General features: G+C 45.2%; 2 protein-coding genes across 5 annotated transcripts in view; one reads left to right on the forward strand and one right to left on the reverse strand.

Moving 5' to 3' along the window:
• The window catches only part of ZHX3 (zinc fingers and homeoboxes 3), a 61,078-nt gene extending 43,305 nt beyond the window's left edge, over nt 1–17,773 (forward strand). The window contains exons 3-5 of the mRNA XM_054045467.1: nt 5,671–5,756; nt 10,081–13,025; nt 15,646–17,773. Coding sequence (XP_053901442.1) covers nt 10,226–13,025; nt 15,646–15,656 — 2,811 coding nt within the window. The 5' untranslated portion in view covers nt 5,671–5,756; nt 10,081–10,225 and the 3' untranslated portion in view covers nt 15,657–17,773. The remainder of the gene's footprint in view (nt 1–5,670; nt 5,757–10,080; nt 13,026–15,645) is intronic.
• Nucleotides 17,774–23,773: 6,000 nt separating this feature from the next.
• PLCG1 (phospholipase C gamma 1) overlaps nt 23,774–24,656 on the reverse strand; it is a 101,371-nt gene continuing 100,488 nt past the window's right edge. For all 4 annotated transcript variants that reach the window (XM_054045965.1, XM_054045963.1, XM_054045964.1 and 1 more), the window contains exon 32: nt 23,774–24,385. In XM_054045965.1, coding sequence (XP_053901940.1) covers nt 24,343–24,385 — 43 coding nt within the window. In that variant the 3' untranslated portion in view covers nt 23,774–24,342. The remainder of the gene's footprint in view (nt 24,386–24,656) is intronic.

The following is a 24,656-nucleotide window of genomic DNA, read 5'->3' on the forward strand; positions in this document are numbered from 1 at the left end:
AACAGTCCCCATTTTCATCACGTTAGGAGTCAACCTGGTTTTTGACAAACAGGTCTAGGTGTGTTCATCAACCTCTGGGGCACTGATGAGTGTGCCAACATACACTTGTTGGAGTGCTGGTGCCACTTTTAATAGACTGTGTTGCTGCCTTGTCAGACTTCCGCATGCCTTACATAGAACGATTACGAGCTAACCTGTAATGAAGCCCATGTGCAATAGATCTTCTCTGAAGAGGTCCAATGGTATGACGTGTGTGTAGCATTTAGCTTCTTCTGTTCTTAGCTCATACAAATGAGGAAAAAATAAAAGGAGTGAATGAATTAATGTTCAAACAGAAGCATGCGAACGCGTGGAGGATGCTTGTTTTGTTTTGTTAATACTGACATCCTATGGAAATATGGCAGGCCGGCTGGCTCAAACAGTGACATGTTGCCAGTAGTCTAAAGGTTATATTATCCCAGTGACCTATTTTTATACTATTATTGCGTTCTGTTACAGCTACCGCTTTCTAGCCCGTAGTCTCTCTTGGTTGCATGTTCCTCTGAAAACAAGAAGATAATCCACAGTGTTAATGCAGAATATAAGTTTCTTCACAACTAACAAAGCCACTAACAAGTTGTTGACGTTTTTGGAGGGACCTGTTCACAGTCACACACTGCAGTTTATAAGCTGATGATGGCGTAAGAATAAAAGCGGCTTGAAAGGGGTAAACAAAAATGATTGCAAAGTAACAGAGAGGATTCCTCTTAAACACTTGTTTTACGTGACCAAATACGGTTGCGCTTAGATGGACCAAAATGTAAATGAATGGCTTTGTTCAACCTGTCCAAATGAGAATAGCTCTATTCTACTCTATTCTGCCAACTAATCGAGAATGAATACGATGATTCAGTCAACCATTTTCCACTGCCTGTAAACTGGACATGCATTTTCAAAGCCAGGCTTAAATGACAAAGTGCCCTGAACGCTGGGCATAAAGAAAAATTGTTTGTTTATTCTTTAGCACAAATGTTGACTTGTATGATGTTGCTTGAAACCGCAGAGAACCTAGGGTGCGTTTATAATGCAAGATAAGAAGATACAAACAAGCTGTTATTGGCCTGATGGTTTGTCTTGGGGGATGATTTATTTTGCAGGTATCCTGATTTTAAGTGGATGTGATGTTAGCACAATGAAGTAGGTGTGATTTGTCAGAGGAAATGTTGCTGATCGGACATTCATGTAATTAGCTGTCCCTCAGAGGGTTAAACAGATCTTGAATTAAATGTTCTCCGATCTTTTTATGTTACACGCTTCTGTTCTCAGGGTATAGATTCTGGTTGACCTGATTCTCCCCCACACCCCTTTACTTCCCTCTTAATAGTGGATGCCAAAGATGTATAGGTCCCACATCCGGCCCACAGGCCCGTCCTGCCCGGCCCTTGAGCTCCCAGCTAGGGAGGCTAGCCCCTGGCCCCTCCCCTGCTGTCTCCCCTCCCCTGCAGCCTCAGCTTGCCGCGCCGCCAGCGCTCTGGAGGGCAGGGCTGTGAGCTCCTGCCGGGCAGTGAGGCAGTGTGGGTGGCTCTGGACGGTAAGGGGGTGGGGAGTGGGGGGGAGGTTGGATAAGGGACAGGGGATCCCGAGGGGCCTGTCAGGTGGCGGGGGTGTGGATAGGGGTCAGGGTACTCAGTGAACAGGGAGCAGGGGGGGTTGGATAGGGGGTGGGATCCGGGGGGGGGCGGTTAGAGGTGGGGGGGTCCCGGGACAGGTCAGTCAGGGGACAAGGAGCAGGGGGCGTTGGATGGGTCGGGGATTCTGAGGGGGGCAGTCAGGGGAAGGGAAGTGGGAGGGGGCGGATAGGGGGTGGGGGTCAGGCTGTTTGGACAGGCACAGCCTTCCCTACTCGGCCCTCCATACAGTTTTGCAACCCCGATGTGGCCCTTAGGCCAAAAAGTTTGCCCACCCCTGCCCTAGATAAAGATAATCCAGAATTCCAAACAAGGCTTGACAACGAATGTCCAGGATCTGTGCTAAGTTGGAACGTACCCCAGTGCATGGGGTCTTGCCTACCAGTTTCTGCAGAACTTTCAGCTCTAAAATAGCAATAGGTCTAGTGCTTGTGATTGTGAAGATAACCTTCCAAGTGTGATCCCATTCAGAGTCGTCTTCCCCTGTGCACTGCCAAAGCCCAGATTCTTGGCTTCGTCTCTGGGCCTTTGGAGGGAAGGAAGAATTTTGTCACCTGCTACTCAGACTTCACAGCCCAATGTGCAGGAGCAGGTGATTTCCACTCCAGTCTCAGGGTTTGAAAATCCTTGCTGTGCAGGAAGCTGAGCTCTGAGAAATTCAAGAGGGGTACATATTCGCTCACCATCTGCACTCTCCATCTGCACTACAGAACCATGCGGGTTCAGCTAACTGAGAGCCCCCACCTGTGGCTACAGACAACAGGAAGTCTCGGGACTCACCCCTGAGGTGTGAAATGCCTCCACTCACCTCATTGGGTGTTAACTCGGATGTTTCTCTGTATCTATTTTAGGCCTGCTCTACACAGAGTTTAAAAACTGATGAGTTAAACTGGAGCAGCTTGTTGTGTTTAGACCAGGCCTTAACTTTATCCTTCCATCACTTATCTGTCTGGAAATTCAATAGTCTTCACCAGCCCCCTCTCCCACTCAGCTGAATGGTGTGTGCACTGGCAGTGAGGAGGATAATTAATCTGACTAGTGACCTCCTACATGATTTGTCATGGGCTGATTGCAAATGCAAAACAAATATTAATGACTAACTGTAGAGAACAGATCCTGGAACCCACTCAGCTGATAGACATGTAGGATGCCAGCTCTGTGGCACATATGCACTTACGGTCCCTCTCTCACCCTATGGAGTGCCTAAGTAAACGAGGTCAGTCTCTACTGATGGACTGAAATAGTTAGCTGTAACACAGCCATTATGCCAGGTTATCTGCGCACCTCCGGAGCGTGTTGTGAGACCAAAGGCCAGTGTTTAAGAGAGATCGATATGCCTGGATAAACTTGCTTCTTAAAGTGGTAGTATTTCCATAAAACATTTCATTTTAGTAACACCTGGGTAACCTGTCTATTAGGTCTGGATACACACCGCAGTAGGAATGTTTGCTAGCTGATCCCAGCAGTCCTTTATTCATGCTATTTTATATTGCTGATTACTGATGGACATCTGGGTACATATTGGGGAGATGCACCTCTTTCAATTGTTTCAAAGTAGTATATGGATCTATGAATAAAATACTATAGCTTGTTGAAGGAACACAGTAAACACTTCTTAAATGTAAACTTCTTCCTGCTTTAAAGATAGCCTTCTTCCTTTAAAACATATCCATAATACTATGTGAATCAGGGACCTGCACATTTTTAGTTTAAAAATAAACTAATATTATTATTATTAAAGAACCAATCACGTGTTTGGTTTTGAACAAGACAGGAAGAGTAAGCCTGGCCTTGAGAAAGTAGCTAACAGGCCCATAAAGCATCAGGAAAACCATTAATTCTTTTTTCTTTTTCTTTTTTTTTTAATAGAACATTTGTGCTCAGACTGAGCTTCTCAATGTCAAATTTCAGAGCAAGTTTCTGTGTTCAAATCACAGTACTCTAAAAAGAAGATACTTGTGTGTATTATCTTTTTTATTTTTTTAAAGTAAACATTGTCACAACCTTAACTCCACAGCTCCCACCATTTCAAGTGTTTAAAGCAGGACACAACCCCACACTGGTTTGTCCCATCTGCCTCTCTATAGATGAAGACAGAGGGGCAGCCGGGCCGAGCCTGAGTGACAGTGCAACCCTTGCACCAGGTCACAATGCCACTCAGTTTGGAGGGCTCTTTCAAATGGGGGCCCCAGGGAAACTGCACCCCACCAGTGGCCTTGATTGTGGGAAATGTTCCCTTCAACTGGGACAAGAGGTTTTGGGGCCGAAGTGGGACAGTCCCGTGAAACCTGGGACTGTTGGGAGGTCTGTAACTCTAGTGGTGGGAATGGGGTGGTTGTCTTACCACCTTCTGGATTTCAGCAGTAAGATAGTAGCTCCAACATTTAGTTATGGTGTGCATTAATTTTTCATTTCTGGGAAAGGTTTGCAGAAAGTCACAAATTAATCTTCTAATTGAGGACCTTGGCATTGTGTGGGATGAATGTTTTGTATTAAACAGCCTAACTCATTAATTCACTGAAACATTTAAAACCAAACCAGTTAAATCCAGCTGAGCCGAAAGTTCAGACCCATGAGTGCATAGTTTGAAACCTTTTAAGCCTTCTTTTGTTAATATGTATAAAAGTAAGCTCCCTGAAATTGTAAACCACAGTTTATAATTGGTCTTTAGATATTGTTTTCCTTGTAAACAAGGACACGAACATGCAAAAAGCCAGCAAAATAATAATAAGACAATGTAGTGGGTTGTTTGTGTGTGACAGAGAGAATGAAAGAAAGCAGTTATGCGTATAGCAGCAGTATTGTTTTTTCGAGTGATCGTTAAAATTAATACAGATATTTACATAATTGCTATTGTTTAGATCCTAGGGTTTGAGCATTTTAAAATGCAGTCTTCCTACCACACCACCCTGCTGAACCAGACCTGAGCATCAGTTAGTTGCCACAATACTAGTCTACTGAACAGCTTATTTTGTGACGTCTGCCTGTGCCTGACCTGATGATACATTGCTGGTGTAAACCACTGCCGGCAGAAGGTGGGGCTTAAAAGGCCTGGCCAAAAATTAAGCAAAGCCAAGAATGACTTGCTGAGTAGATTTTCATCTATTTGTAATCTACACACAGTGTTGATAGCAATTTCACTATGTGCATTTAGAAACCAGTACAGTGAGAAGTCTGTGCAACTCCCTAGTGTGGACGGAGTTATACCAATATAAAAGTGCTTATACAGAGGTAGCAAACTTTAACAATAGAAGCACCTTTATGCTGCAGGGGTCCTACCAATTTTTAACTGTCAATTTTGAAATTCATGTACAGTAGAACCTCAGAGTTACAAACACCAGAGTTACAAAGTGACCGGTCAACCACACACTTCATTTGGAACTGGAAGTACGCAATCAGGCAGCAGCAGAGACAAGCCCTCCTCCCCCAAAACGCAAATACAGTACAGGACTGTGTTAAACAAACTATTACAAAAATAAAGGGAAAGCAGCATTTTTCTTCTGCATAGTAAAATTCCAAAGCTGTATGAAATCAATGTTCAGTTGTAAACTTTTGAAAGAACCCCCATCATGTTTTGTTCAGAGTTACGAACACTTCAGAGTTATGAACAACCCCCATTCCCGAGGTATTCGTAACTCTGAGGTTCTACTGTAATTGAATTGGTACAACACTATGCAGACAAGCAGTGATTACCCTACTGTATCATCAGCTCTGGTGCAAGAATAATTGATGTGGTGTGAATTTGACTGTTTTGGGCCAGTTTCACCCTGGAGAATTGTGTTTAAAGGAAAACTAATTAAAATTGTTCAAAGGAAAAGTGTTTAAGTACTTGGGAGGTTAAGCAGTGGCATGTGCTCCCTCACTTACATATGTATTACGTAGGAGTATATTAAACATCAATAGTCAACCTTTATGGAAGTAGAAGTCATTGTTTCATTACCTTCATAACTCTGGTGCTGGTATTTCATTCAGCTAACGTTTCATTGCTACTTTCCATCAACAGGCCAGTGTGCTGTAGGGTAGTATATGTGAAACAAAGATCCCATTTGAATGCATGACTCAGTCTGAAACATCCAAAGTGGTAGTAAGGTAAGTTCTATTTTTGTACTGATTTTTTTTTTTTTTTTTAAACAGTGGTTGATTCACTATTACGTTAACCAACACAGTTGAAAAATAAAGCTTGCCTAGTTTAATGATAGAATCTGTAGGATACCCCATTTACCTATCACACTGGAAATGCACACAAGATTATTAGCAGATTCTGTAAAATGCACAGGAACCACAACCATGCTCTTAACATTTTGATGTAGTCAATACACGACTCAGTTGCATCTGAGACTCTGAATTAAGTCTAGTGTGGTTATCATAGAAATGTAGGGCTGGAAGGGACCTTCAGAGGTCAACTAGTCCAGCCCCTTGTGCTGAGTCAGGCCCAAGTAAGCCGAGACCATCCCTGACAGGTTTGTCTAACCCGTTCTTAAAAACCTCCAGTGATGGGGATTCCACAACCATCCTCGGAAGCCTGTTCAGAGCTTAACAATCAGAGTTAGCAAGTTTTTCTGAATATCTAATCGAAATCATCTTTGCTACAGAGCAAGCTGATTACTTCTTACTCATCCTCAGTGGATATGGGAGAAAGATTGATCACCATCCTCTTTCTAACAGCCCTAAACATATGTTAAGACTTATCAGGTCCCTCCTCCCCTCAGTCTTTTTTTCTCAAGACTAAACATGTCCAGTTTTTAACAACTTTTCCTCATAAATCAGGTTTTCTAAACCCTTTATTGCCCTCTCCTGGACTCTCTCCAATTTATCCACGTCTTTCCTAAAGGGTGGCACCCAGTACTGGACAGAGTGCTCCAGCTGAGGCCTCACCAGTGCTGAGCAGAGTGGTACAATTACCTCCCATGTCTTCCATACAACACTCCTGTTAATACAGCCCAGAATGATATTAGCCTTTTTTGAAACCGTATCACATGTTGACTCATATTCAAATTATGATCCACTATTACCCCCCGATCCTTTTCAGCAGCACTACCACCTAGCCAGTTAGTCCCCATTTTGTAGTTGTACATTTGGTTTTTCCATCCTAAGTGTAGTGCTTTGCACTTGTCTTTATTGAATTTTATGTAATTGCTCTAAGGAAATTGACTTACCAGTACACTTGATTACATTTGTCTAGTAAAATACCACCATCCTTAATTTCAAGCTAAATTTACACTCTGTTGTCTTATATTAAGTTAATATTTGTCTGAACCAAAACATGACTTTTATGACACCCGAAATCTAGATGTGTCCTCAGCTGTGACCCTAGCAAAGTTTGTTTGGGTAAAATGCTGAAGTACATACAGACACTTTATAAGCATCAAGCAGTGCTATTGATTCCTCTGCAGGTGGGTCAAGCAATTCAGTTTTAGCAAAACAGTGCTGATTACCTGCTCTAAAAGGTGACTGTAAAATGGCACAATGCTATTCTTTGTATGTTTCAATCACTTTGTATCAAATTTACTCAGCTGATAATTAAAAAGGTGATTTTTATCTATCTGCCAACTCTGCAAACACGACCTGGGATCTTTCTGGCTCTTGCATAATCTCCAATAATAGAGATTCTGTAACTAGAACTCGGTTAATAATTCTGCTGAAGATGCACAAACTTGCAGAGACTCCAGATCTGTCTCCCACAGCTGAGTTGGCCCCGCAGAGCCAAACAGGAGTAAGAAATAATGAAAACTTCATGCAGCAAACTGAGTAGGTAGACAAAAAGCAGATCTGGGCAGTAAGAAGGCTCATTTTCACGGTTGTTTTTGACTCAACACTCGCGGCCTTTAACGTTATCGTTTTATAGTTTTGTGGCTATTTTTGTTGTCATTCCTAATTGACTTGATTTAGAAAGGTCATCCTAACCTCACATGTGTCAAATAACAAGGCATCAGAAATTAGGATTGGGAGTAGGTGGCGATTGGAATTCAGGTCTTTGCTGAATAGCAAAACTCTTGGTTACCTAAGTATTCTGCTCACTAGTGCTAATAAAGAACGTGCTGCTCCTTTGCACAGGGAAAGGGCATCCCCAAAAGGTGGGATAGAAACCTCACAAAAACAGGTATTGATAATATGGAATTCACACTACAGAAGCTCAAGATCATAGCATCCATCATGCCTTTTGGACTTCCAGCTTTTTCTACAGCTTTTGCAGAGCACACGGTCAGTTCTGGGGCCAAGTTCAATGCTCACTAACGGTATTTCAGCACTATTTTGTAATCTCAAACCAACCCACAAGTTAGAGTTTCTTATCAGAGTGTTTTAAATTGTGCATGAGTGTTGCTCAGGATAGGACTGGACATCCAGACTCTGTTATATAGCTAGCTTATTTTTCCAAAGGTGTGGAGATTTACTTATTTTTGATGAACTTGCAGAAGTTAAATGCTACTTCTTCAGCTGAACTTTAAATTACGATCCTTCCTCATCCATATCTGAAGCAATTAATTAAAAAAGAAAAGTAAAAGCAGGTTTTGCATAAGTACTAAGAAAATTATTCACCTGATCCCCATGTTTCTGTACATGACATCAGCACAGAAAATCTGATAAGAAAGCTGGTAGACTGCCAGTTCACATTGCTTATAACTGACAGTAATTACTTACTTGGATCTTCTAATAGGATGATAAGTCAGTTTTTAAGATCTACTTTAATTAGTGTTTTTATAAATATCTCTGTGTTACTGTAAATCTTGGTAAAGTCTGGCACAAAATCTCTGTGTAGTAGGTTCTATGGGTCAGGCACCGACTCTGTGGGTCATCCAGGGCTGGAGCACCCTTGGGAATAAATGGTGGGTGCTAAGCACCCACTGGCAGCTCCTCTGTCAGCTCCCCCGCCCCACTTCGCCAGCGCCTCCTGCCGATGAGCCCCAAAGGTCAGTGCCTCCGCCTCCTTCCCACCACAATCAACTGTTCCATGGCGTGCAGGAGGCTGGGAGGGGGCAGAACTGAGCAGGAAAAAGTGAGGCGGGGAGGGATGGGACCTTGGGGGAAGGGGGGAGTGAGGGCGGAGTACCACCGGCACTTTGAAAAGCCAGCACCTCTGGGTGGTCATATACTTCCAAGTGACTGTGCAATCTGGAAAATACTATTTTATTCTTGTATGCAAAATCTAGATTTTCCCTTGAAAAGAATGGATATTATAATCCATGTAGAAGGCTTTGAAATTCAAATAAGTTGACTTAAGTGTTGTTGATGAGAGAAGTGCTGTAGGTAATAGATTGGAGAGGGGTTAGAGGAGAAATGGGCTGCTTCAGATTGGCTATTCCCCTTCTCATCTGGATCAGTTTTGGCAAATTATTCACGATGCCAGCTACCATAGACCATTTTACTGCCTTCGGCAGGTGAGCGCAGGCATGGAGCATCCGGTGTGCATATTGCAGACTGCACCAGGTCAGAGACAAGATTGTGCCTTAAGACCTGTCCAGCTCTAGCCTTCAGCAGAATATTATCTTGATCTAGAATTACTATAACTTGTGAAGAAAAGACAACACACAGTAAGATTTAAAACAATAAACAATAAAATGCTGTGGTGACATCTCTTTCCTCTCCTTGATCTCCTGCACCCAGGAAAATGGCCACGTGTTGTGGAGGCCTTGCACTTCCCCAAAGAACACCTAAATGCCATTAAATAGAGTTGTCTGAACCTTTAAAGCTACAACAGTGCGGCATTCATGGGTGCCATGGGAGAGGGAATCTAAGAGATAAGTGTGTACACTTCAGTTGCTCTCTTGGTGAACCATCTTCCCTTGCAACTCTAGCTGAAGACTAAACAGACCCTGTTAAAACCATGCCAGAGGGGAAAAGTGACACAAGACACTAACAAAGTCGGTTTAGATTTTGTGAACTACTGCAAGGACGGCCAAAGTGCAACACTCTGACTGTAGCCCTACCCCTCTGCTCAGCACTGCATCGGACATTTCCACGTGCAAGGCCCCCTCTGGACTTAGTGCACAGTGTAGTCCCCTGCTTTCATGGGCTCCTCTTCTTGCTAGAGATTGATAGGGCAGAGGCAGGAGAGGAGCCTGTATGAAGAAATAGTGGTGATTTGGACCATAATGGAAGCACATGAATTACACTCGGTGGGCAAGCAAACAATAAGCAGCCAGACACAGCCCAAGTCACCCAACTGCGGCCCGGGATCTCAATATTATGACTGTGTATGGCTCACATATCTAATTCTCCCTTCTACACAATCATTTGGACAAAAAGCAAAACAATCAAACTCATTATCGCCAGCTTCCAAACATTTTCAATTAAATATTGAAATGATTTATCTTGTGAAGCAATTAAAGTACCATAACAATTACAATCAGAATGTAAAGTGTATGTGTTCTGTCTGGTGCAAAGCTTAGTAACTCTTCTCTCTTCTCTTCCTCAGGTTCAATGGCAAATGTAAACATTTGTCAACACTTGAAAAATATTCCTTTGGACAACATGGATTTGCTGGAATCTAGAGTTCAGATCACTTGCAAAGAACAGCGCTTTATTTTTTAAAGCATTAATTACCTGGATTGGTTGCAGCGATGGCTAGCAAAAGAAAATCCACAACTCCTTGCATGATACCAGTAAAAACAATGGTGCTGCAGGAGATGGAATCAGATGCTGTGGAAAATGATCATGAAGGAACTCAACAGCACATGCCTCCTGAACCACCGGCAGCTGGTGATGCTGTTATTAACAATAGCAGCAATAATGCAACATTGTCTAATGGGCATCGCAGTATTATGGACGGTGATACTTACTTGTGTAAGTATTGCGATTTTGGATCGCAAGATGTTAATCATTTCTTTGGACACATGGATTCTGAGCACTTAGACTTCAGCAAAGACCCCTCGTTTGTATGTGTTGAGTGCAGTTTTCTGGCACAAAGCCACAAAGGGCTTTTGCATCACAATGCGGAGTGCCACGGTGGTGAAACTAGCTTCCTCTGGAATGTGGCTAAGCAGGATAATCACACGACAGTGGAGCAAAGTATCTCTGATGCCACCAGCAACCAAGACCTTTCAGGAGAATTCTGTGAGGAGGGGGTAGATGGTCAAGCTGAAATCATCATCACCAAAACTCCCATTATGAAGATAATGAAAGGTAAGCCTGAGGCCAAAAAAATTCACATGCTAAAGGAGAATGTATCAAATCAGCCAGGCGATGATTTGGCGATGAAAGATGGTGACCATTCATTCACCAATGGGTCTTTGCCAGCCAGCCGGTCAACAGCCAGCTCAGCAAAATCATCTCACATAGTCAATGGCTCCATATTGGGAAACGTGCCTGTTTTGCAGGCAGGCGTTGCGCAACTTGTGTCATTGCAGCAGCAGCAGCCGCAGCTGCACCAGGACCTACCCACGTCCAAATCCCTTCCTAAAGTGATGATTCCTCTGAGCAGCATTCCCACGTACAATGCAGCCATGGACTCCAACAGCTTCCTGAAAAACTCCTTCCATAAGTTTCCCTACCCTACAAAAGCTGAGCTTTGCTATTTGACTGTCGTGACCAAGTACCCAGAAGAGCAGCTTAAGATCTGGTTTACTGCCCAGAGGTTGAAACAAGGCATTAGCTGGTCCCCAGAGGAGATAGAAGATGCACGGAAAAAAATGTTCAACACAGTTATTCAGTCTGTACCGCAGCCCACTATCACAGTTTTAAATACACCTCTAGTTGCAAATGCCAGCAATGTCCAGCATCTCATTCAGGCAACTCTACCTGGTCACATGGTCGGGCAACCAGAAGGAACGGGAGGGTTACTCGTTACACAACCAATAATGACAAATGGATTAAAAGGAAGCAGCTCATCTCTCACGTTAGCAGTGACATCTATTCCCAAGCTCCAACCCATTACGCAACACAACAATGCGTGTTCGAGCAGCGCATCAGCTGTGAAGGTGGTCAACACAGCTCAGTCTCTGCTGACTGCATGCCCAAGCATATCTTCACAAGCTTTCATGGATCCCAGCATCTACAAAAATAAGAAGTCCCATGAGCAGCTGTCTGCACTGAAAGGCAGCTTCTGCAGGAATCAGTTTCCTGGCCACGCTGAAGTTGAGCGTCTGACCAAAATTACAGGCCTTACAACTAGGGAGGTTCGAAAGTGGTTCAGTGATAGGAGATATCATTTCAGGAATATGAAAGGCAGTAGAGCCATGTTTGCTGGAGATAATACAATAATTATTGACTCCATGCCTGACATTACCTTCACTGTGTCACCAAAAGAGATTGACTTAACCTCTACGACAGCAGCGATGCCTGTGGCTCATCACCAAACAAGACGACAGTCCTGGCATCAAACGCCCGACTTCACCCCAACGAAATACAAAGAGAGAGCACCAGACCAGCTCAAGGCTTTGGAAGGCAGTTTTGCACAAAACCCTTTTCCTCCCGAGGAAGAAGTGGACCGTTTGAGGAGTGAAACAAAAATGACCAGGAGAGAAATTGATAGCTGGTTTTCAGAGAGGAGGAAAAAAAAGGTGATGGAGGAAAATAAAAAAGCAGAAGAAATGGTCCAGCAAGAGGAAGAGGATGCTGACAATAATTGTGGAGAAGAGGAAGACTCCTCAGATGAACTGAGGGTCTCAAGTGAAAATGGTTCATTAGACACCCCAAGCAGCAATCAAACTTCTCTGGAGCGGAAAGTTAGTCCTATTAAAATCAATCTGAAGAAGCTTAGAGTGACTGAGTCAAATGGCAAAAATGAGTTGCCAGAGGTATGTGCAAATGATCAAGGGGACAACTGTTCTAGCAGGCCACCTACCCCTGCAAAAACCAAACTGAACTTTAAAAAAACAGCCCAACAGCGGCATTTGCTTAAACAAATGTTCGTAAAGACACAGCGACCAACAAATCAAGAATACGACGCCATAGTTGCTCAGACAGGTCTGCCCCGGGCTGAGATAATTCGCTGGTTTGGGGATAGCCGGTACGGTTTAAAAAATGGCCAGCTGAAATGGTATGAGAACTACAAGCGGGGTATCTTCCCTCCAGGTTTAGCGGTGATCAGCCCAGCTAGCAAAGAGATCCTAGAGGACTATTACAAAAAGCACAAGCTGCTGTATGAAGATGACCTTCAGAGCTTGTGTGAGAGAACTCAACTGAATTCACAGCAGGTTAGGGTGTGGTTTGCTGTAAAGGCGGACGAAGAAACCCGGGCCGTGTCTGACACGGGAAGCGAAGATCGATACTCGGGCACGGGCGAACAAGCAGGAAGCCAAAAAGGGACATGCGATGCCAGTTCGGAGGTATCTGAGAATAGCGAATCTTGGGAGCCCAGTGGCCAGGAAGGCCATTCGGAACCCTTTGATACATTTAGCCAGCAACCTGCAGTTCAGCTTGGTAAGAAACTGATTTGATGTTTTGGCTGCTTTGGGTAGCTTACCTGTTGTAAATAGGCTCATTCCAGCATCAAGAAGCAAAGTCAGAATGACACTGAACATTGACTGACTAGCAGTTGACACTTGTGGAGTTTAATGCCCAAGATTTATTGTTACAGATCTACTTGGTGGCAGAGCTGATCTGGAGGGGTTGAAAAAAGCCAGGGGATGGTTATGGTTAAACTGATTCAGAAAAGAAAGTTGGGGATGGTGGGGCAAAGGGTGCAACCCTTGGTACCCCTCTAGTCATGCTTGTGTTTTATGTAGCTCCCAGAGTTCAGACAGCAGCGCTGCTGGGACATAGAACCCTATCGCAGAAGTTAAGCAGGGATAAAACCAAGCCGAGAATCTAGTCCAGCCTCCTGTCAGGAGAGGATTGCTTTACATAGGGCAACTGACTGGGAGGCAGGCGGCCTGGCTTCTGTTTGTTTCCCAGCTGTGTGACCTTGGGCCCATCCCATCCCACCTACACACACACACACACTTTGTACAGTGCCTTCAGATCTATGCATGGAAAACACTGTAAGCACAAAGTACATAGAGCACTGCGAGACGTGCCCGTGTGAAAGTTGGACACTGCCCTGAGGGAAGAGCACTGAGGGGCGGGATTTCCAGTGGAGCTGTGCTGAAATGGCATTTGCTGCCAGCTGCCCTAATGCCCCTTCCAAGTCTTCTCCTGGAAAACAGGGTTGCTTCTGAGCCCAACATGGATTCTTTGAACAACGTAATACGGGGGGGAGCTTTTTTGGCAGAGTGCTGCCGGGTGGGTGAGGATGCACTCTCCCTCCTCACCCAGCAGAGCCCCAGCCATTTCCTTGAGGATCCTCAGCAGCTGGACAGTTTTCTGTACTAAACCTCGCTAAAGCACAGAGGCCCAGCAGATCAGGTTGAAGCCAGGCTCCTGCCTGCCACACAACTGTGCTAAGTTTAGAGGCCTTTAAAGAAGTAAGTTCCAATCTTTAGTGGCTTCCCCCCTTCACATTTTTTTTTAAAACACAATTTCTAGACGAGGGTTGGGTTTTAAAGGGACCCTGCTCTTGTGCTGATTGAGAGGCTGATGAGGGCTTGTCTACACTTAGGGTATGTCTATACTTACCCGCTGGTTCGGCGGCAAGTAATCGATCTTCTGGGATCGATTTATCGCGTCTTGTCTAGACGCGATAAATCGATCCCAGAAGTGCTCGCCGTCGACGCCGGTAATCCTGCTCCGCGAGAGGAGTAGGCGGAGTCTACGAATGAGCCTGCCTGCCGCATGTGGACCCGTGGTAAGTACCTTTAAGTTCGAACTAAGATACTTCGACTTCAGCTACGTTATTCACATAGCTGAAGTTGTGTATCTTAGTTCGAACTGGAGGCTTAGTGTGGACCAGCCCTTACCGGAGGATCGACGGTTGATTTAGCGGGTCTAGTGAAGACCCGCTAAATCACCGCAGATCACTGTCCCGTCAACTCCTGTACTCCACCAGATTGAGATGAGTCAGGGGAATTGACGGGAGAACATCTCCCATCAACATCGCATAGTGTGGACCTTGCGGTAAGTAGAGCTAAGCTATGTCGACTTGAGTTACGGTGTTCACGTAACTCAAATTGCATAGCTTAGATCGACTTTTCCCTGTAATGTAGACACATTACCTTCATGTTGGTGCACATAACAAAATTCATGTGGCAGGGTGGGGCCGAGGGGTTTGGAGTGTGGGAGGAGGCTGAGATGCAGGGGGTGAAGGGGGTGCAGACTCTGGGGTGGGGCTGTGAGCTTCAGGATGCGGGACAGGGCTCAGGATTGGGGCAAAGGGTTGGGGTCCGGGGGTGCTGGCTCTGGGGTGGGGCCTGGGATGACGGGTTTGGGGTGCAGGCTGCCCAGGGACTGTGGTGGGGAGAGAGGACTCACCCCAGCCCTCTTGCCGCAGCAGCTCTGGCTGGGGGAGAGGTGCCTCTCCTCGGCTGCGGCAGTTCCGGCTGGGCTGGGCTGAGGGAGGGGCTCCTCTCCCCGGCAGCTCCAGTGGGCCTGGGCATGTACGGGGCAGGTCCATGCTGGGGCCGATGGCGAGAGGCGCCTCTCCCCGCTGCAGCCCTGAAACCCTACACAGAGCTTAATAGGCAGTTGCATGGCCACACGGCTGCTTACAGGGAACTTCGGTGCTGAGAGCTATTGAACCAAACTGTAAACCCTGTATATAATGGAAACCACTTCCAGCCAGGGGATGCTGCAGCACCCCCAGTACCCCTCGTTCCAGCACCTATGGGGCCATCCTTCATCTTGTTAGATCCCTGGAACAGGGTGGTCCAGAGGATGACTCGCTTAACTACAACAAACTTCTGCCATAGGAGGTGGCATTCTGCCAACAGCCACAGCTGCCTGGGTGTAGCTACTGCTTCCTTCCTGCCCCCTTGCAATTGCTAGCCTTCACGCTAGCCCTGTTCCTTCCTCCTCACAGCAGGGTCCTGTTCTGTAGCTTCACTTTATGATGCAACCAGCTGTTGCTCAAAGAAAGCTCTTCCAGCATTAGAGGCCCCAGCGTTACGTGCTGATTTTGTAAGCATGTGACGTGAATTCTGACGCTTGTGTATGTTGTCTCTTTCAGAAACAGATTGACCTTAAACTGCCTGCTCTGAAGGATCTGCGATTACATTTGAGAAGATTGTAAATCCATGGGCCTGATACGAATCTCAGTAGCAGGGAGTGGTGTAAAAGCACTGCTATAATGAGACCTTTCAGTACAGCACATCAGAGAGGGAGAGCAAGAGAATCGGGCTCTTCATGCAGTGCCATCTGCAGCCTAATCTAGAATCTTACTCACCAGCTGGCCAGAGTAGGGCATCAGTAAGATCTTCTCACTCTTGTGACGTAGGATGCTGTTTCCTTTCCAGTGGATAAACTTTCAGATTTCATATTCATATAATGGAACCAACTTTTGACATACAGACAGCCGCCTCGACAAGCATAATTAATTTTGGACATTGATTGTGTAAATGTATTTTTTGCATAGAAATGGACTATCATGGCACAATACATTTTTATCTTCAGCAGTTTGTAACGTGTTTGTTCTCTAACGGTTGGCAATGTTGCATATGTCCCCGACTCTTGGGTCCCTAGATCAGGGATTGGAGGATACCATCATGACTGTCAGTATGTGTGTCAGAGCAAGAGAGAAGATCTGAGAAGCAACATGCCAGTCTTCGTAGCAAGAACAGGATGAATTCAGTGGGGTGGATGTAGATTTCTTTCCCTGGGGATGGGGGTGGAATAAGCTATTGTACACCCTCTAATATCCAGTGGGGGGTTGGGATCCTGCAAAGGTCAGGAGATAGAATTGGCTATAATCTGTCCCCCTACTGCCTGGAGTAATTTTATTTCTTTTATGCTAGGCGGTGGAATGTAGCACAGCCCATTACTCTCCAAGCCTCACATTAATTACTGAGAACTAGCACTTAATGTTTCCATCCTGCCCTGGAATCCCTTTCATTGTTTATAGAGAACAAACTGTTCTTCAGAGAACAAATACAGACAAAAATTTGGCTTTCTGCTAACGTTTCAAGTCATCGTTGTCTAGTAGGACTCTATTAGGCAGGCAACCAGTTTTCTAGACAGGAAGCTTGCTTGTCACACCACTAGTTGAATTAGATTCCTTCTCTTGTCCCACTGTGCTAATGCTATTAACCTATACTTATTGGTCCAGGTCACCGTACCTAGTTCTCCAACTGTAGTCCTGTCTTTCTGTGAGCTAGACAATAAATACGTTGCAAACTAGTTTTTAGTTATCTGGTATATTAAGTGCTCACTTAATCATATACCTTTTTAATATGTATAGGTCTACAATGTCGTGGGCTGTTACTGCTTTAAAGCAGCTTCTTTATTATTTTTGATTCTAGTGTAATTTTTCTTAATGTGGAAGGCTTTATTCTCAGTGGTAGGAGATATTTATTAAATGGGTGAGTTTCAAGTTCTAAGTGACCTGATCTAGTGTAAGTTTATAAAGAGAGGTTGGTCTTTTTAAATCTCTCCCGGCGTCTCTTCCAAAGGTAGCATTTGATTTCTACCTTAAGTCATCTTCTTGAATAGCGTTCCCCTTTCCTCATGTCCATATTTAGAAGGCCTTACTATTCAATAATTAAGAGGAGTAGCTCTCTTTAGTCATAGCATCATTTGGGAATGAAAGGACTCTAGCAGGACACCTACGCCTGTTAGTTCAGTCTGTGGCAGTTCAGAGAACCATGCTGATAGCATAGCATTTCTCCTTATGCAAAAGACAACATTGCAACTGTACAGGTCACACTAAACCTTTGTTAGAGGCGTACCAGCAACAATAATCAGCCTCTCAATGGTGTGAGCTCAACATTTGCATGGCTGAGCCCCTACGTTCTTGCTCCCGAGATGTCAGTTCCACAATGGTTGCTGGAGTCCCTGCAACTGTCATCTTGTATACCCTGAAACAGCAAGGGACGGGAGGGAGAAGGACTAGAAACGTCTAGCAGTGACGATTACTCTTGATGCTACTGGTGGGAATCTGGTGACCCAAGAGTACGGCTGCATGTACAGTGTTAACTAAAGAGAACAAATACAGGTAAGTCATTTACTCTCTAGTGTCTATATACGTGCAGGAGTATTTAAATATGCACATGTACTGTTCAAATGTGCAATTTTTACTGCATAAGACGTACATTCAAAATGTACACTTTACTGAGTGCTATATAAAGATGTTGGAAACACAGTTTGCCCCTTCAAGGTGACTTTGTTGGCATACACTTAGGAAGAGCCACCTCCAGGCCACTGAAGGAAATGTTCAATCATCACCCTGTGAATGGGTTTCTAAAAATCTTTCTTTCCAGGCACTGGCTGAATTTTTTTGCAGCTGGATTTTAGTCTGCCAGTAGCCCAGAAAATAAAAGGAAACGTCTAGTCAGCTGAAGGGAATTTGGTCATGGTGTACCCAGAAAACCCAGCCTGGAAGGGTTAAAGCTGCTAAATGCTCGTTTGTGGATATGTAAAGACATCAGGCTATTAGTCCCTTTTCGTTAGAGGAATTTTCAAATATGCTTCCATGCAGCCTGGCTTCCCTAAAGGCAGGCAGTCCAGTGAATGGAATTGCACCTCTCTGGGCAGGGTGAAGGTGGGAGTGATAAAATGGGTCTGGGATAAAGCTTCTGAACCAGACACCAAAAGAAACCTGGTTCCTTTTTAATCTCCCATATGTTTATTACCAACACATTTTTACTGGGTATTTCCAAAAGGGTTTGTTATAAAGAAGGGAGAGCTACTGTCATTCGTGGTTCATCTAACACCTCTGTTAAATAGGTTGAAATGAAGTAGGCACTAATACCAAAATACATAGGGTTTGGTGCAGGACATTAGAAGTGTGCTTGCGCGGAAACTGAAACAATTGTGGACCAGCTCTTGGTCACTGTGAAGTGGTTTGACAGTCCTATCAGCAGCACTTCTGCAGCTGGTGTTGCAGGAAACGCCACCTCCATTTTGCACCTAGACAGTATTAACTTTTATCATCCTCTAATCAACAAGCGTTGTCACTTGGACTAGATAAAAGGAGAGAATTGGCTAGATGGAGTGGTGAGTTAGCATTTACTTATTAGGAAAGGAAATTTTTAAAAACTAATTTCTCCAACTCCCTCAGCTAAAAGTGAGCCTATGTTCACTCGGACTTGATGGTTGCACAGCTGTAAAAATCCTTTTATCTTCAGTCTTATGTTGTTGCTTCCATCTTACTAACATTAAACTTTTGTATAGGAGGTGGGCTGGCTTAAAACCAGAAACTCAAGTGCTTAGTAACCTGCTATCCGGATTAATATCCAGTCATGTCTCATCTTTAAAAAGAATCGTAGGTTTTCCTGGTTCTAGGAATAGAATTGGCTTGCTAGTTAGTAAGAGCAGTGATCTGCTAGACAAGGCTCTGATTTTTTGGCTAGCATCCTGGATGGTTTTTTTAAAACACTATAAAATTTAATTATACCTGGTTCCTCAACGTAGTTCCTAGTTCCAGTTTCACAAGGGAGTCACTGGGATAGTGGCTTGGTTAGTTAGTGGTTCATGTACAGAGGGCATTTGCAGCTGCCTGCATTTGACAATTACCTGCAGGTGTCCAGCTTAACAGGTGATTGTGTTAACAACTTCAGTATTTGATCATGAATTGGACATATACTCCCCGAGCTGCACCCCTGTAACTCTTAAAAGTGTAATGTTTGAATCAGACTTATCAGTACTAGTAGGTGGTGGTGTAGAATCATAGAATATCAGGGTTGGAAGAGCCCTCAGGAGGTCATCTAGTCCAACCCCCTGCTCAAAGCAGGACCAATTCCCAACTAAATCATCCCAGCCAGGGCTTTGTCAAGCCTGACCTTAAAAACCTCTAAGGAAAGAGATTCCACCACCTCCCTAGGTAACCCATTCCAGTGCTTCACCGGTTGCTCTCCCTCCCCTGCTGACCACTTGCTGCACAGCACGGCAAGGACTGAAACAGGAGAGAATATTTCCTATCAGATTGCTTTTTGGGGGCTAATACAGGCTGGAAAGGCTAGGGATAGCCAAATTGTGGAAAACAGAGACATTAGGGGATACCATAGTGATGCCCATGGTATAAAATAGCTGGAGAGGGACGGCTGTACAGGTGCTGCCTGATTTTCAAAGATATTGAGTATTGACAGTTCCCATTGACTTCAGCTAGAGCTGTGGGCACTCAACAATTCTGCAAATCAGGCCCGTAAATTAAGCCGAGTTCCAACCATGGCACAGTGGGATGGACACAGCCCTGTGACTCTCCATGCTTTCTTAGCCTTGCTATAATGCAGCGATCTGCAGAGAGCTTGCACTTGATGTTTCAGTTATTTAAAGCAGAATGGTCTATCCCTTCCTACAGCAGCCTTTGTGGGTCATTTGCCAAGACAAATGTTTCACAGCATGAGAATCAATCAGCAAAGGCAGGGCACAATGGCAGCCGTGGTATGAAACTAAATAGTCATGGTGGGTATCCAGTTTAACAACTCTTATGTGATGGCATGACTTGCAGTGAGAGGCACAGCGACAAGACACCATCTTCTCTTGTATTTGCTGTCGGCGCCAGCTCTTGACCTGTGCATTCAGGAGGAGGAGCTGGAAGGCTGAAGAGCAGTTTCGTTTTTCCACATAGAGCAGCAATTCTTGATGATTGGAAACTTGAAAAACCTTTTCCCCAAATAAAGCTGGAGCCATTGATCATAGAGCCTGAACAGAAGATGAAATGTTGCGGGTAGGGGTAGTTCAGATGGTACGATGTTTTTCTGAGCTTGGCACAGATCAGCATGTGAGAGATGAGAATAGTGTACCTTCATCACATAGTAGTACTCATAGTTACAGTGATACTGTTAAACTCATCTCTCCCTACTTCCCATGAAACTGTGTTTTAAATTTGTGAAACCAGTTCCTAAGACAGGGAACCCTATTGACCATTTTTAATTTCTCAGCGATTACAAAACAAACATGTAAGCATCAGTTGAAGCTGCCAGCACGAAAAGGGGATTCAGTCACTCTCTTTGCCAGGGTAGTTCCTGCTGTGTCCATTACTGGCAATGGGATCTGCCAGGAATTTCAGACTAGCGCCACAAAAGCTTGAAAACAAACAGGAAAACAAATTAACTGAACTCTTCCAGATGCAGCAGGGATCTCTTACACTTATCCCTCCTTTCAGCAAAGAGCATACCACTCCACTCGGTCGCTCATTTGAAGGCTGGCCTTAAGCCAATCTCTCCTGTCCTGGTAGATGGATGGTATTACCCATATGCTGTTCGCTGGTATCAGTGAAGAGAGCAGGGTAGAAATCTTCTCGATAAAGTTGTACTTTTGCTCAGCCCCCATCTGATTATTTTTGTTAGGAATTTTGTCAGGAATTTTTCACCCCATGTTGGTAGCACGGCACTAAAAGTCAGGCTTTGGAACACACTGCTTCTCATCAGCCCATACAATCAACATATGGTGTCTTGTTTAAAATCATCCTGGTGCTGAGTGACCTGGGATTCATCCAAAGGAAACTAGAATTGGAGCTGCAATGGGACCTTTCATAAGGGTAGCCTTGTGGCTAGGGACAGCGAAAAGACTTGGCTGTCGTCTTTTGGGGGAGGGGGGGGGGATATTTTGGATTTTTTTAAAGACCATAATTAGGAGATTTAACATGGCACCTGCGTGAGAAGGTAGTTTTTACTTTTGGTGAAGGTTTTAAAGAGAGAAACAAAGCTGCCTGTGACTGTGGGCTATAGTTATTACTAGTGCTAGGGTCGCTTGCCCCTGCGATGGACTTTACATGCTCTTATTCTGTGGGTGAGCTCCCTGTAGCAACAATGCCACTTCTGAGAAGTGAACCACAAGTTTCCCTTACTTTTGTATATGTGGAGGGGGGCGGGGGGGAGCTTGCTTGTACAGTTTGGTGAAATGAAATGAGACCTTTTCAGTTGTTCCTAAATAAAGAGCATAAAATATGAACAGGAGCAGCGTGGTGGTGTCTGTATCCGTTGGAACGGTGGGATTAAAGGGCCAGGCACGTTACCTTGTGCTTTGCCAAGAGCTGCTGCACAGCGGCTCTTCGTTACAACTCTCTTTTCAAAGCCAGTTGTTTGTGAGACGTACTGCCCAGCTTTCCGCACGCGGAGTCCAACAGGGAGAGCTTGCCTGGTGGAATGGCAGCTGGGTCCTGAAGGGGGAAGCACACTTCCCAAAGGTAAGCCTCTAGGACAGACAACCCTCTGGAGTCCACGGGGATTTGGCTGTGCCAGACCATCCCTGGGCAAGGTCACCTCAGTCCTCTGTATCAGACACACACACTTCCAGATTTAAATCAATAAAAATCGCCACTTAAATATAAAAGCAGCCATGACTTTCCATCTGCTGCCCCATTGTGTCACCAAAGCCAGAGACCTGATGGCTGAATGTAAATCAGCTTCCAGAGAGCACATGGGCAGGGACTGCCTGGAGGCAGGAGAGGGGTGTCTGGGTTTTAGTTCACACTGATGTACGAGTTAGGATCACCCCAGCTAACAGCATTCAGTCTGACTGCCTTCCAATCACTAGTCTGTTCCCACAAGCAACGGGTCCTGAAACACAGGGTATTAAGGTAGTATGGGCCAGCGCTGATGCATCTGATTTGCCAGACTTTGTACCTCACAATCTCCTGACCCTTCTCCCCTTTTTAAAAACAAGAATTCATTGAGACACCAAGGTCTGCGTGGCCTTCAGTTCTGATGTCACCCCCTCCCAGTGAGCCTGGCTACTCCCGGGAGTGCAGTTTGCCCAACAGAGCACAAAGACACACATTGGCAGCGTCCAACGCCCAGCAGCAATGCTGGTAGAGTCCCCCACATAGACTTAAAAGAAAGTGATGGCTCCTAGGGCGCATGGGAGGGTCTGAAATACTCAAGGACTGCATTGGTCCACGGAATCGAATAACTTACACATTGTGCACTCTTCCATCCCTCTGGAAAACAGCATGACAATTTCCTCAAGCAGCCTGGTCCAGGCTTTGCAGGATCTATATTCCTCTGCAGCCTTCTTAGGTGTCTCGCTCAACGTTCTCCCTGAATGTTTATCGCTGTTTCAGCTATTTGTCTGCACATGTGCTCCTTGTTACAAGAACATACCAGGGCATATTAGGGTTTGCTTTGCCGTTTCTCCCTACCCCTCTGCACAAAACACAATGAGGAAAAAGTAAGTTGAGGACTTTTATTGGACATTCTGGTCTTCAAAAGAGTGACCTGAACACAATCCTCAGGCTGAGTGGGGAGTATGGCTCTTAAGTAACACCAGTCAAGAGCCAAACACAATATAGTGCACTGCTGTGGAGCATACAGCCTGCCTCAAGGGCTGTAGCATGGTCTATTATCCTGCCTTGTCCTTCCACCCCCATGATAAATACAGTCCCTTTGGAAGGTTGGAATAACCTAAATTCAGACCCCAGCCTAGAGAGCAGGTACGAGTTAACTGTTGTGCAGTTGAGTAGCCATTTATCACTAGCTCTGGAGCAGCTCTGTTTGGAAAAGGACACATTCCCTCTGCAGATCATGCAAACGCTCGGCCAGAGGTGTTCTTCCTCTCACTTTAAAAGAAAAGGCAAAGCATTGCCACCTCCAAAATAAGGGTGGCAACAACTTGTCTAAATCTCAGCTGGAGAAGCCACCAGTCAAAGCAGAATTTGCAACTGCCAGCTCCTAACCTAAACCAGAGCTACTCAGTCACATGAGTTTCAGCAGCCGGGAGTATTCCTTTAGAAGCAGCACTGCCAGAAACCACTAGACTGGTGGCTGCACGCCAGGTAGGAAGAAACTTCTGTGGAGCTGCACCTGCTGCCAGCAGGGCTGAATTTGGCTCAGTATCTCATGTAGCTTCTCTGGTGAGCCTCAGCCTTCTGCACTCCCATTTTCTTGCTATCCCTTCAGTTGGGAGTGCTCATGCAGGCCTCCGCGGGACACGTTCCCTACCTGATGTGCCGTTTGGGCGACAGAGAGCGATAACCCACAGTATTTCAGACCCCTTGCCTGAACTGTTTACAAGGCAACATGAAGGCAGGGAGAGCGAGCGAGCTCCAGGTCCGCCTGAAGGTGCAAGAGAGACTGCACGCAAAAACCACAGCTAGCTGCTGGCTTGAAACGCACTGAAGAGTGGCCACTAGGCCCTCTTCTGCAGTGGAGCATGAACTCGGCAGCTAGGGCAAACCTCGAGAAAGCGGAGACGTTACACACTTAACACTGACTTTTTTATTGTAACTTAAAGCTAGAGGGGCCTTGTAAACTTTGAGTTTCACTACTGGACCCAGAGGCAGAGGCTATACAGGTACTTTGATACAACAACAAAAGGACTGAGGTGCATCCTGCCTGGTTCTTCGAAAGTACCTCCCTATGGGGGCATGTAAAAGGAGGGAGAAGAGGCAGGTCACTCAAGAGAGTGGGAAACATTTACATCGAGTTAATGCTGTAAAAAGCTTCCCTACCAGCTTCTGAGCAGGGCTGGGATCTAGATTTCTCAGGATATAGGCTCAAAGGGAGTTTGTTTGATTATAGACACAGTTTTGTCTCCAGCCTTAATAGCTGACAGGCTATACACATTAATAACACTTCATTATGGGCTTGGTAGTAGAAGGTGGTTGGGTGGTGAGTTTTTTTTAATTTCTCCACTCAAACACACACCAGCAGAGAAACTGGAAAAGCTGCCTGAAAGTAGGCCAAAGCAGTGACGTTTCCATAGAAACCAGTTCACAGCGTTCCGTGATAATCACAAGCACTAGAGGTGCTTTTCAGCAGGCGAAGTTGGGCTAGAGCCGGTTGTCCCCATTCACCCTGGTCCTTCGCAGTACCCTGCAGGGGAAGAGAGGAAAGGGGAGGGGCTTGAGATGAATTCTGCTGCAGAGACCTTAACAAGCAATTGTGCACTATTTATAATCCCAGTCATTGCAAGGTCACCCAGCTCCAGCACTGGGCCTCAGGCTGGGCCGCTAAGCCCTTATGCATCCGTCTCAGAACTGTTAGATAGAGCTGGCCGAAACGTGTGTTTTGGGGGTTGAGAGACATTTCAGGTTTGAAATGTGGGCTGTGCCGCTGAATGAAACCCCTTTTGCTGAAGTTCCTT

This window comes from Malaclemys terrapin, chromosome 12 (assembly GCF_027887155.1).
Source record: "Malaclemys terrapin pileata isolate rMalTer1 chromosome 12, rMalTer1.hap1, whole genome shotgun sequence".
Taxonomy (NCBI): domain Eukaryota; kingdom Metazoa; phylum Chordata; order Testudines; family Emydidae; genus Malaclemys; species Malaclemys terrapin.